General features: G+C 37.7%; 1 protein-coding gene across 1 annotated transcript in view; it reads left to right on the forward strand.

Annotated features, from left to right (window-relative positions):
* ADGRV1 (adhesion G protein-coupled receptor V1) overlaps positions 1-13,834 on the forward strand; it is a 515,575-nt gene that overhangs the window by 209,734 nt on the left and 292,007 nt on the right. Inside the window, exons 78-81 of the mRNA XM_064596364.1 lie at positions 1,774-2,181; positions 6,718-6,902; positions 12,269-12,518; positions 13,041-13,180. Of these exons, the coding sequence (XP_064452434.1) occupies positions 1,774-2,181; positions 6,718-6,902; positions 12,269-12,518; positions 13,041-13,180 (983 nt within the window). The remainder of the gene's footprint in view (positions 1-1,773; positions 2,182-6,717; positions 6,903-12,268; positions 12,519-13,040; positions 13,181-13,834) is intronic.

Here is a 13,834-nt window from a genome sequence, read left to right on the forward strand (position 1 = left end):
TAGCCTGTTCACCACCCCTGATCTGGACTTACATCTGATTGCTTATACGTCACATCTTCATTTGAATGTCTAAAAGGCATCCCAGGCTTACTGTGTATAATAAAGAACTCCTGATTTCTCCTGTAACAGTGTTTCCCCGTTTCCCATTATTCATTTAGGCAAACAGCTATCCCTATTCTCCTCTTCCTCTCCACCCAGCATTGAATTAACCAGAAAGTTCTACTGACTCTACATTCATAATATACTTCCACTTGGAGCACCTCTCACTTCCTCTACTCATACAACCTTATTCCAGGTTACCATTGTGTTTTGCATGAAGTAGTGCAGAAATGTCCTATTTCTTCTCCCTGCCTCCATGCTCATCCCCTGCTCTAGCCTGGGCACAAGAGCCAGAGTACTCATGAAGATCTGAAATAAAATGTGTCATTCTCCTGCTGGAATTCTCCAGTGTCTTCCTGCCTCTCTTTATATAATGGATGTATATGGTCTCGCCCTGCCTGCCTCTCTGACATCAGCTTCTGATACTTTCATTCTTCTTCTAATCACACTGGCCATCTGGTTCTTCCTCTAACATTCTAGGATGGTTCCCATCTCAGGGTTTCTGTAATTGCTATTCCTCTGCCTAGAATATTTCTCTCCAGATCCTATATGGTCCGTTTCCACCACTAAGGTCTCTGCTCATATATCACATCAGGAGCTTCTATGACCAGCAGTATTAAAATAGTACCTTTACCATCACCCTGTATTACCTTATGTAGCCTTATTTTTCTTCAAAAATTCATCTTCATGTAAAATTACATTGTTAATTCTATAACTTTTGCACTGCCTGTGTCTTCTGCTAGAATAGGTTCCATGAATGCAGGTATTCTGGTGTTCATATCTACGGCCACAGTATTCCACCTGGCACATACGAGGAATTTAATATCTGTCAGCTCAGTAGTAAATAAATGTACATTACTTTTGTTCTTTTTTTAAAAAGATTTATTTATTTTAGAGAGAGAGCACACACGCACACTTGGTGGGAGGGCTGGAGGGAGAGGGAGAGAGAGTCCCAAGCAGACTGTGGCCTGAGCATAGAGCCTGTCACAGGGCTCCATCCCACCACCCCAAGATCACAACCTGGGCTGAAACCAAGAGTCAGATGCTCCACTGGGCCACCCAGGAGCCCCTCTTTTGTTCTTTCTTGACTAAATTCCCATGCATCACTTAAAAAAAACCAAACAAACCTTTAATAACCACGGTTTGAGCAAATTCAGAAGTCTATATGGCCAGGACCTTATTCTTTAGGGTATTTTCACAACTAAAGTGTAACCAACAGGAGACCAATTTCTTCTGCTTCCTCCTGCCTCTCCTCTTCCTTCTTTTTACTCCTCCAAACTCCATCTTCCCAAACTTTGTAGGTGAGAATGAAAACATAAATACTCCTTCTTTCCCTCCATATTCCCTGCCGTTATGCAGCCTGTGTTGTTTAGAGCAGTTTTCCGCAGGTGCAGAACCTCCGTGAGGCAGTAATGCCATTTCTTTTCTAATCCTCATCCTCAGTCTATCCTAAGGCATCTGTCTTTCCTAACATCATCACTGTGATGTGTATTTATCTCTCTAATTTATCTTAGGAGATTAGAAGAAGTATAAAGCCCCATGTTTTAGTATTCATGGTGTTATGGCCCATCAGTTTGTTTAAGAGAAATAGGATGTGTTTAAGAAGTAAGAATTTGTTCAGGACAAAATCAAAAGTGTTACGGTTTCACTTCAGTGATGGTGTTTAATTTCTAGGAGTTGAGGAGTGCTGAAACAGTTGGCCGTACTCTCATCTCTCCAGCTCTTTCCGGAAAGGATTTTGTGAGAACTGAAGGCACTCTGGTCTTTGAACCGGGCCAGAGAAACACCATATTGGATGTCATCCTAACGCCAGAGACTGGTTCTTTAAATCCATTTCCTAAACGCTTTCAGATCGTGCTTTTTGACCCAAAAGGTGGGGCCAGAATTGATCAAATGTATGGGACTGCTAACATCACTCTCGTCTCTGATGCGGATTCACAGTCTTTCTGGGGACTCGCGGATCAGTTACAGCGGCCCCTGGATGGTGACATTCTCAACAGAGTACTCCACAGCATCAGCATGAAAGTGGCCACGGAGAGCACAGATGAACAGCTCAGCGCCGTGATGGATTTATTAGATAAGGTAAGAAGCCCTTGTAAGCAGTAGCAGTTGGGCTAGTAAAACTTCATAAATTAAAAAAAATAAAACAGTTATCATGTCAGTCATCATGAAATTATGATAGGGTTAGGTTTCTGAACATAAGAGTGGAATTGATCATAACTGACACTGTACTTGTGTTTGGATGTGACTGATGTCTGTCTGGAAATCTCAGTCTTAAACTTGGAGAATGATCAGTAATCTACTGCAGCAGTAAGGACAGCCCAGTGTCTGAAAGGGGGCGTCAGATGTCAGAAGCTAAAAGCTCTTTCTGATTCTTTAGAAACTGGATGAATCTCTTTTGAGATTGCATCTCAGTTTTTTGAGTCCATAACAAGAGAGGTTACATAGTTCTTTCATGGAACAGGAGCTCTTGCCCTCTGCTTGTTCCCTGCTCCTCCTGGGCCCTGATCACTCCCTCAGAGAAGGAGAAATAAGAAATGACCAGATGATTTCAGGCGTTCAAATGGTGTGGCCTTAGATCAATCTGGTTTTCTTTTTAACCCATTTATTTATTTACACTTCTGCAAATGATGAAATTAAATGGAGATGTAACCTAAAAATGTAAATGAAAGAAGAGATCTGCAAAGAATTATTATTAAAGGAAAAGACTCTTACGGGGATTTATTTGGGGCTTTCTTAAGATATTTCTTATCAATATATTTATATACAAGCATGAAAAACCTTGAATACCTGTATGTGAATTTATAAATACTGTATTTTTACAAGTATTTTAAATACTTAAAATGCTAACAATGGAGTTTTAGACTATCATGCCTATTTTACTTCTCCTGGTGTCTCTTAAAATACGATGCCTGAAAGATAGAGAAGAAAATTATAAAGCACACAGGCAAGAAGAGGAAGCCCTACCAAATAACTTGTAAAACAAAGAGAAGTGACTGCTATTTCATGCAGAGAAAGTTCTGGAGATAAGAATTCACTATGGGACATATTGTTATTTTAACTTACTAATGATGAAATGGCATAGGACAGTAACAAGTTGATTTTGGCCAAGAAGAGGGAAAGAATGCACAGTGGCTACATTTTAGAAAAGAGAACCTTTTTTCATATGATTTAGAGAAGATAAGGACATTCCACTCCTTTTTTTTCCTCAATGAGTTATATAAGAGAGCTACATATTATACATACATATTACTGGTCTAGAATCAGCATTTCTTTAATGTTTTCCAGTAGTATATCTTGATTGGTTTTCATGAATAATGAAACTGAATTATGAAAGAAACTCCTACGGAGAAGTGTAATTAATTTTTTTGAGTAACCATTAGCAAACATGATTATTTTTATTTACTTATTTATTTTTTTAAGATTTTATTTATTTATTTGACAGAAAGAGAGACAGCGAGAGAGGGAACACAAGCAGGGGGAGTGGGAGAGGGAGAAGCAGGCTTCCTACCGAGCAGGGAGCCTGACATGGGGCTCAATCCCAGGACCCTGGGATCATGACCTGAGCCGAAGGCAGCCGTTTAACCGACTGAGCCACCCAGGCGCCCCACAAACATGATTATTTTAAAATCATATTATTGTTACTAAAATTTTTTTAATATTGTGGTATATTGTTTTCTCAAATTCAATTTTTACATGTATGTCATTACTGAATTCCAGTGATTTGAGTAACTGACTTATGCAATAACTTAATACGTTTTATAATATATTTTATATAATGTTCTATGTAATAATATATAAAGAAAACTGAAAAATTCTGAGTAATATGAAACACTTGAATAAATAGAAATCTATGCCTTGTCCCACAAGAGGTCGACTCAGTATCAAAAAGACAACTGTTTTCTGTAAATTACCATATAAAGGCAACATAATCCCTATCAAAGTAGCAGTAAGTTATTTTTTTTTTTAACCTGGACAAAATGATGCCATTATTTACCTGGAAGAATATACATGTGAGAATGGGCAGAAATTTTATGAAAAAGAAAAAAAATGGTAGGGACCTCACCACACTAAATATGAAAAATATATTATGAACTTACAGAGATGAAAACAGGTGACGTTGGTATGGGCATAGACATTGACATGAATGGAATAGAACAGAAAGTGCAGAAATAAACGCAAGCACATATGAAAATTTCACACCTGTTGAAAGTGGCATTTCATATTAATGGGTCAAAAATTCTTATTTCGTAAATGTTATTGACACAGGTGACTTAATCATTTGAAAGTAAAACAGAGCTGGATCTGTATCCTAAACCCTACTCCAAAATAAATCTCAGACAAATCAGAGATTGTAAAACTGAAACCATAAAAGTATTAGCAGAAAACATGGATGAATCGTTTTTAATATGTAAGTTTGATGTGGGGAAGTTCATTCTAAAGCATAAAACAAAGCCCAGAAGCCATAAAGGAAATGAGTTTATGAAACTTGACTGTATAACATTTAAACAAAATTTCACTCTTCATATACCACAAGGAAAGTCAAAAGACAACTAATGTTCTGTGTCAATTATATCTCAATAAAACTTGGGTGGTGAGGGGGAGTAAGAAAAAAGACAACTAATGGATGTCGGAAACATTTGTGCAAATACATGTGTAATAGAATGTTTATTTCAACATTACAATAACAAAAGTTGGAAAAAATAATAGCCATTAAGAGGGGCCTTGTGTATTCCTAACATACAAAAAAAAAAAAAGAAATTATATTTTAGACATTTATAGTAATGCAAATAAGACAGTAATGAAACAGGTCCTGAAAATGTAGATAATCACATATAGTGAGGTTGAAATTTCAACATTAAAACACAGGATGCCCTGTTAAACTTTGAATTTCAGGTAAACAATACATTTTTCAGTATATCACAAATGACAAAATAAATATTTGCATGAAATATTTAGGATATACTTGTCTCAAACAATTATTGGTTGTTTATCTGATATTCAGAGTCACCTCTGCTTTACCTGGCAAGCATTTTTATATCCCATATGTACTTAATCCATATATACCTCTAAGGTATCCTCAAATTCAAGAGTATAGAATAAGACTTACAAGTACTAGATTGAACTTCATTCTATAAGGTCTTGTATTTTGAGTGAAATTGTTTCATATTTGTAAGTTTTATTTTCCCCCAGATTCTAACTTCTTAAAAATAGAATCTGCTGTCTACGATGTATACATTTTTTTATATGATGAACTCAATAAATCTTAGGTATTATTATTATACTCATCAGAAATGACTACTTATTTATGTTCAGAAGAAGCCCTTTTATATGCTTGTTGTAAGTTATAGATTTGTTTTATTTATCTGTTATATTTTCTCTGAGTTCTGGGAGCATTTCCTGAGCTTTTTTTCCATTTAACATATTCAGTTTGATTGTTTCAGGAGTCAGTGGGTTGTTTGCTTCCTTCATTGTAGTTTTTATTTGCTCAATTTTTACTTTGTTAAATTTTTACTTTGTTTCATTGCCAGATAGGTAAATAGATTTACTTTGTATCTCTTGTCATCTTTTCTTTGTGGAGTATTCTCCATTCTTCCTTATTATCTTTGAGATGGATATTCTTATAAACTTAGATCTTGAGTTCAGCTATCAGCTTGACACTGTGTAAATTGCAAAGCTTTAAAAATAATATGTGGAGCATAGGCAACTTCCTCAATGAGCTCAACTGGTAGGAGCAACAGACAAATCATTTCAGTGTTGTCAAAGATTCATTAATAAAGGTATGTGCAAGTTACAAAGGGAGTGATTATGAATATTGGCAAGTGGGCACAGTGTATAAATCACAGAGAAAGTGATGACTAATTTGGATTTTGAAGGATTTATAGGGACTTCTCAGATATAGAAAAGTGGAATATCAAATCAATGGCTTTGCACCCATGCTTGGTCAGACAATAAAGATGTGGTCTCTGTCATTCTGGCAAGGAAAAACAAAATAAATCATGAAGGCGATTTTCCTCTTACTCTCCTTGTCCCTCAAACAAAAAATAACCTAGTTCTTTAAGGAAGGAAGGCTCATACTTCCTGATAAAGGCAAGAGTGCCAGGAGCTGCTGACTACTCTTGATTAGAAAAGGATTTTTTCATTTGATGTTTTAGAAATTTAGTGGTGGATTGTGGCTTCTGTTCATGGAAAGACAGGTAGTCAAGAATAATCTTGCTTCTATTGTTGGCAAGTATTCTTATATTTATTTCCTCAGTTGTTGAAAAGAGAAAAAGAATTCTTGGGGTAGATATAAAAGTGAGATTACTTTTAATTCATGATGTTAATTATTGTAGTTAAAAATAAGTGATCCATGCAGCCATTTGGGGCTTTATCTAGTTATTAAATAAAAAATATTTTGCTTATCATGACTCTTCTTTATAAATAATTACGCTTTTTTAAAGTGCAAGTATATTTGAAATATAATTTTGATACCAATTTTTCTTAAATTCTTCATAGGTTCTTCCTTATTTTGCTAATTTTAATAACTGTTAATAAAGAACATATATTGTACCATACATATCATTAAAGCGGTTTTATTTTTGAAGATATTTTTTCATACTGGAATTTTTTTTCTAGATAACTGTTGAAGGAAAAAGCCCAGCATTCAGTATTGAAAATCGAAATCTTTTTTATGAGATTCTCTGTGCTCTTATTAACCCAAAGCGCAAAGACACTAGGGGATTCAGTCACTTCACTGAAGTGACTGAGAATTTTGCCTTTTCTCTGCTGACTGATGTTACCTGTGGCTCTCCTGGTGAAAAGTAAGTATTTTTTTAATAATAATACCTCATGTGTATTCCTTTACAGTTTACAAAGTAATCTGCAATGCAAATTGACATTTAGATGTCAATATATAATATATATATATAATATCAATATATAAGGATTATATAGTCAATGCATTGTATCTTTTTTCTTTTAAAGATTTTATTTATTCATTCATGTGTGTGTGAGAGAGAGAGAGAGAAGGGAGGGGCAGAGCGGGAGGGAGTGAGCAGACTGCTCCCCATGCAGAACCCCATGCAGGACTGGATCCTAAGACGCTGAGATCAGGACCTGAGCCAAACCAAGGGTCAGATGCCCAACTGACTGAGCCACTTATGTGCCCCAGTGCATTGTTTTGTTTTTTTTTTTTTAAAGATTTTATTTATTTATTTGAGAGAGAGAGAATGAGAGACAGAGAGCATGAGAGGGAGGAGGGTCAGAGGGAGAAGCAGACTCCCTGCCGAGCAGGGAGCCCGATGCGGGACTCGATCCCGGGACTCCAGGATCATGACCTGAGCCGAAGGCAGTCGCTTAACCAACTGAGCCACCCAGGCGCCCTGTGCCCCAGTGCATTGTATCTAATGGGCAAATGAAGTTATTTGAAGAAAACACAGTAACTATGTCAAGAAAAAGGAAATTATTCTGTCAACGATACGTTCCTCTTGTTTTGAAGGGTCTGTTAGGAATTTAAAAAATGGCTTATTGCTTACTCTTATGACAGTAGAAGACACATGCTGAATAGAAATAAAGGGAGATGATTCCAACTTTTAGACATGTTTTGATGTCCTGTTGCAGTGGAATTCCGGTACAGTTTCATCCATTTGGAAGCAGTTCTCCCAGTGTTGTTGAACTTAGGAGTAGTTGTTTCATGGTTGGAGTTCCATGGCAGAAAGCAAGCAAGAGAAAAAGGAAAAAATAAAATGTGGCTTGTGTTCATTGTCAACTCTATGATTAATTTTGTAACTATGTTAATATTCTTCAGAAGTCATGGTGTTTCAAATTGCATTCAGAAGGTAAATTGAATCACTGTGGTACAAAGACGTTAAAAAATTTTTAATTTCTATTTGAGTTAACATAAAAATGGCAGATAATAGAAGTTGTTTAGAAATTGAGATTTCCTTCCAATTCTCACAGAGTAATACAGGTTATTTAAAAAGCAGTGACTCTTGGGGCACCTGGGTGGCTCAGTCAGTTAAGCAACTGGCTTGGTTTGGGCTCAGGTCATGATCTCATGGGTCCTGACATTGAGCCCTGCCTCAGCCCCACGGAGGGCTCCTTGCTCAGCAGAGAGCCTACTTGAGATTCTCTCCCTTTGCCCCTCCCACCGCCAGGCACACATGCGCTCTCTCCCACTCTCTCTCTCTAAAATAAGTAAATAAATCTTTAAAAAGCAATGACTATTATTTAATGGGACATGTCTGATTAAAAGTGCTTTATATAATTCTTTATAGCATTTATTATTTATTTGCTGATGAAGGCTATCATCAGCATTTTTAAGTCACATTGAAATTCAAGGATATTTTGAAGACTATGTTTTAAAAATCTGGTATAAGAGAAAAAAATAAACAATAAAATAAATAAAAATCTGGTATAATAATTTAAGTCACCCATTTAGGGCCATTTATGAACTTTGACAGGTTAATTAAAATATCTGTTGGATATGTAAAACTTTTAACTTCAGTTCTTAGATCACAAGACACATGAAGTTCAAAGAGATAGTCAATCCAGATATAAAAGACTTAAAAAAGAGCTCAAGGAACAAAATAAGAAGAACTGATATTAACTGTACCTCTCCTCTAGTCCTGATACTGTATTAGATTGAACAATATGAAGTTGCCTTTTTTTGTGGGTAAAATAGTGTATAATATACTGGAAATTTCATATGGTTCAACATAATCCTTACTAAAAATTATACATATTTTAGTCTTATAAAAGATCATTTTAAGCAGCTGGTTAAAGGTAGGGCTAGAGCTTTTACTATTCCCATCTGCAGATATAGATAGAGCTTGTCAAGGGTCACATGATTAGTTGTGGTGAGACTTCAATCCCAGGCCTGCCTGACTCCACATCCCCTGCTGACCACCATGCTTTGTGGTCAGAAGAGACTGTAACCACTTACTTTATAACAAAATCTCCACTTCCAGCCCTGTGGCTATAAAGTGCCCCCACCCTTTCATCCCAGGTTAGTGTTGGGGTATGAACTGAGGTTAAGGTACAAAACCAGCATCCTTTTACACTATACTCTTCTTTTAACTCCTATGAGTGAGTCCTGAGCATTAATATTTTCTTAATGGGATGTGTCAGCAAAGCTCTACGTGCCCTTTTAGGAGGCCCCTTCTCCATCCCTCACCACTGGTCCTAAATGTCTCTCTCAGACCAGTGACCAGTAATTTGGCTACTCAGTGCCTTTTATACGTGTCTCCAGTGTCTTCAAAACCTCTGAAATGTATAATTTCTTTACTTCAGGTAAGTTTGTAATGAGGCCACAATGTGTGTGTGTGGTTAAAAAATATCTTTTATTGTTTTTCTCTCTTGAACTGTGTTCGGTTATGTTGTCTAGTGAAGTAAAATAGTTCATAGCTTTATAATTCCCCATAGTCCCAATCCTTTCCCTTTTTTCCCCATATTTGTACAATATCACTAGAATATTGAGGTTGTTTTAGATGTGAACGACCTACCCTGCTGTGAATGTTGGTTTCCATATTTGTGCCCTCATATTTGTGCCCTCAAAGGCATAGTGAGAACTCAGAAGAGTATAAGATGCACAAAAGGAGTTACCTTTTCTGCCTCGTTGCCTAATATATTCCCAGTCCTAGAATGCTATCTGGTATGTGGTAGATTCTCAGTGGTTATGGTATAATGAGTGAATAAAATAAGTAAATGGATCAATATGTTTCTGCCATGTGTTTCTTCTCCATAGACTTACCTTTCCTTCTGAGTTTTCCAGGGAAAGGAAACTGCACGTGCAATGGCAGTCAGCCAAGAATAGTATGGTGTATTTGGGGAGATCATCAGCTTTTAAAGATTGAACATAGAATAAGCCAGGTAGGATTCATATGTGTGAGAGAGAATCAGACTCAGGATTTTAGAGGCATCATGTTGAGGACAGTGTTAAAGGTTAAAGAATAGAATAAATCTAGAAATAGGGAGACTACACAGGGAATAATTGTTCAGGTAACATGAGGGCTGAAACTGAGGCATGAACTTGGGGAGGATGGTAGCTTGAAAACAGTTAAGTGGTAGAATTATCATATAGGAGACAAACATAGAAAATAAGAGAGCAATCAGCAGTTGTTTTTTTTTCAACTTGGAAAACTCTAAAGTTGGTGGCCATTCTGATATGTGTTATTTATATATTATCTTAAGCAGTATTCAGGGGCAGCTGCTGAGAGTGAAAGATTTGGGAATTGAGCAGGGATGTTGAGGAGAATGATGACATCTAGAACGATTACTTGAAAGCCAAGTAAAAACAGTGTCATGTCAAGTGGCACTGAGGGCACAGCCGTAGTCGGTCACTGGATCTGTAGTGATACCAGTCTGCATATTCATGTGGGGTTTTCCCCCTCACTTCAGCCAGGATGTAAAGCACATTGTGGGATTGATCAAAGTGAGTGTGATGGAAGGGCATGGTGGATACATAGGGGCTTACAGTGTCAGGGAGAGTGTAGTCATTTGCCAGTGAGAGGGGCCAGGAATTTGGCCCACTATGTCAAGGCTGGGTAGAGTCACCATGCATGTTAGATTGGTCTCAGTCTGCCAAGGTACTGGAGTCCGGGATGGCACTGATGGGCTAAGTCTCAGTAGATTCCAGGGAGAGTGCGGAGAAGGGTATGCAGCCATGTGGCTGAGCTTCACTGGTCTCACTCACATTGAACCTGGTCAAGGTGTGCTGGAGTGGCAGCTTTGAGCTGAGAGTCACCAGTGAAGATGTGGGAGGCTGGACGGGGAGATTAAGGGATGAGTTTTTTGTGAGCTATTGTGAAGGTGTGGGTGGCTTCTACGGATTGAGGTGTTTTAGGAGGAATCTTGGACAGCAAGGGTCTAGAGCCTGGGTGAATGGCTGGATTAAAGATAGATGTTTGAAGGCACTGATTCAAATGTGGTAAAGTTATGGAAGATTTTTAAAAAATATTTTATTTATTTGTTTGAGAAACAGAGAGGGAGAGAGAGAGAGTGGGGGAAGGAACAGAGGGAGAAGGAGAGGGAAGGGGGAAGGAATCTCAAGTTGACTCCATGCTGAGTGAGAGCCTGACCCGCTGCTCAGTCTCACAACCCTGAGATCATGACCTGAGCCCAAACCAAGAGTCAGAACCTCAACTGACTGAGCGACCCAGGTGCCCCATGGAAGATTTTTTTTTTTTTTTTAGAGAGAGGATTTAACTAGAGGAAAAAGCCCTTCCCCTTTCCTTTTCTTCCTCAGATTTTCCATTTAAAATTCTCTGCTCCATTTCCCAGATTAGGGATTTTGACAAGGTATCATTTAGATTCATGATTTAATTATAATACTCCCTGTCTGTTGTGGCCTATATAACTTTTAACATTTAATGCATAATTTTTATCCTAACATCCTAATATTCTCCAAACTTTTTCAGGCATGTTTCAGATCTGATTTATCTTTGTATATCTTCATTGTTCATAAACATGATGGGTTCAAGACAAGATTTATCAGATTCCTTGGGGGACTAGTTAAAAAAATAAGACTTGTAGAACTCCTAGCCTCCTCTCCAGCCAAGGATTCTGATTTAGTAAGTCTGGGGTGTGATCTAGAAATCTGTATTTTTAAACACACTTCCAAGTGATTTCAACACACACTGAGGTTTGGAAGCACTTTCACTGAGCACAGGATCTTATGCCTACAGTGTTTGAAACAGAGCTGTCGAAAAGGTGAAGATCCTAGCTCTAGGCTGTTTTCTCTTACAAATCACATGGTTAGATTCGAAATGCTCTGATGTAGGTAAACTCTTGATGAAAACATGCTGTAGGTGTATAAGATGGTATTCTTAAATAAAGCAGAGGTTTCAGTTTAGTGGTGTGCCCTTTCCTCAACCTATTCCACCAATGCTGATGTGACTAACACAAAAAAGTACATTTTATAGCCACAGATTGTATCTGATATCCGTGAAACAGCTTTCTAAAACCCATGTTTTAGATTACAAGGGGGAATCAGGCAAAGGGATGCAGTAAGTGCTGTGCAAAATATCATGACAATTAACCACAAAAGAACTTTGCTATCTCTGGGCTGGTAATGTCATGGTTTTGCATAAAGAACAGAGCCCCTATGTAATGCATTTTAACAAATATAAGTGGATATGTGTATATAAATGCATGCCATTTTAGCATAGCCATTGCTTTTCTGTTACAGAAGCAAAACCATCTTTGACAGTTGCCCATATTTGTCCATACTGGCTCTTCACTGGTATCCTCAGCAAATCAATGGGCACAAGTTTGAAGGAAAAGAAGGTGATTATATTCGAGTTCCAGAGAGATTATTGGAGGTTCCAGATGCAGAAATAATGGCTGGAAAAAGTACATGTGAATTAGTCCAGTTTACAGAGTATAGTAGCCAGCAGTGGTTTATAACTGGAAACAATCTTCATGCCCTGAAAAATAAGGTAATATATCATTTAAAGAATTATGTGGTTGGAATCAGATTTTTCCTTAGCAGACACACTCCTCAGAATGCATTCACTTGATCAGATTTGTGGTAAGGACTACACATGGTGAGCTAATTATGAAACATGTCCCATCTTTATGAACTATTTGTAGAATGTGTAGTCTCAAATAGAGTTGGAAATATTGCCGTCATGTTTTATTGAGTCAAATATATACAGTGGGGAAAGTGAAAAATGTAGCCTTCACTAATATTATATAATATTATATTCTCCACTCCTGATGAAGTTGGACAGTTAAAGTGAGCATTGTCAGCTGAAGACTGCTCAGGAACTGAAGGGGAGGTAGAATGTTTGCAATGCAAAACCAGTCAGATTCCCCACATTCATAAGTCAGCTAATTATTTAAATAGTGGCATTAACCAAGCAACTAGAGTAACTAGGAAAATGAATCGAAGTTCAGAATTCAGTCATGACATTGATTTTAAAATATCATCCATTTCTCTGTTCTTTGTGGCACTGCAGGTACTGTCTTTGAGTGTGAAAGGTCAGAGTTCACAACCCCTGACAGACAACAACGAGGTTCTCTACAGGATTTATGCTGCTGAACCTAGGATTATTCCCCAGACGTCTCTGTGTCTCCTTTGGAATCAGGCTGCTGCAAGGTACTTAATAATTCTTTAAAATCAAAATTCAGTCCTTCCCCTTTCTACTGCCATGGAGCGCAGTTTCTGTACTGAACGTGGAGGGTGGCCTCAGGTGAGACTTCAGAGTAGAGAAAAATCTCTGCCATAAAAACAACAAAGCAGCGTAGAAAGTGGTCTAGTATTGCACAGGTAGCAGGTGCAGCGCAACAACTAAATATGTGTTTAGCACACTGTTTACTTCTTTATTATTACTGCTTCCATTGGACCTAGTGTGACTTCTGCTCAATTCACATGACCTTTCTGTGGTTATTGGTTAAATTACTGGGCAGCAGAGGAAATCATCTTTGCCCCTTCCATCTGGTTTATGGTTCTGGATCTGATGCTCTGTGTTTAGAGGGATTAGCAGGGATTTATAATTCTAGTCCACATATGGCTTGGAGTACATTTTGGAATTAAACCATACACAGGAATGGGAAGAAGAGAATGATTCTTCTGTCGAATCTCCTTGGCTTAACCTGGCCTCAAGTTTCTGAGCTGTTCTATTACCCAGAGCTCAGTCAATGCTGGAGGGTCAGACTTTGCTGGCCCAGAAGGTTTAGGGTCCAAATCGGTCACTTGGTTCTCTTTATTTCTGACTTTTAGCTGCACAGACTAAAATTATAAATACATTTA

Source organism: Mirounga angustirostris, unplaced genomic scaffold (genome assembly GCF_029215605.1).
Source record: "Mirounga angustirostris isolate CCGP_5_RB_7025 unplaced genomic scaffold, mMirAng1.0.hap1 SCAF_7, whole genome shotgun sequence".
Lineage (NCBI taxonomy): Eukaryota > Metazoa > Chordata > Mammalia > Carnivora > Phocidae > Mirounga > Mirounga angustirostris.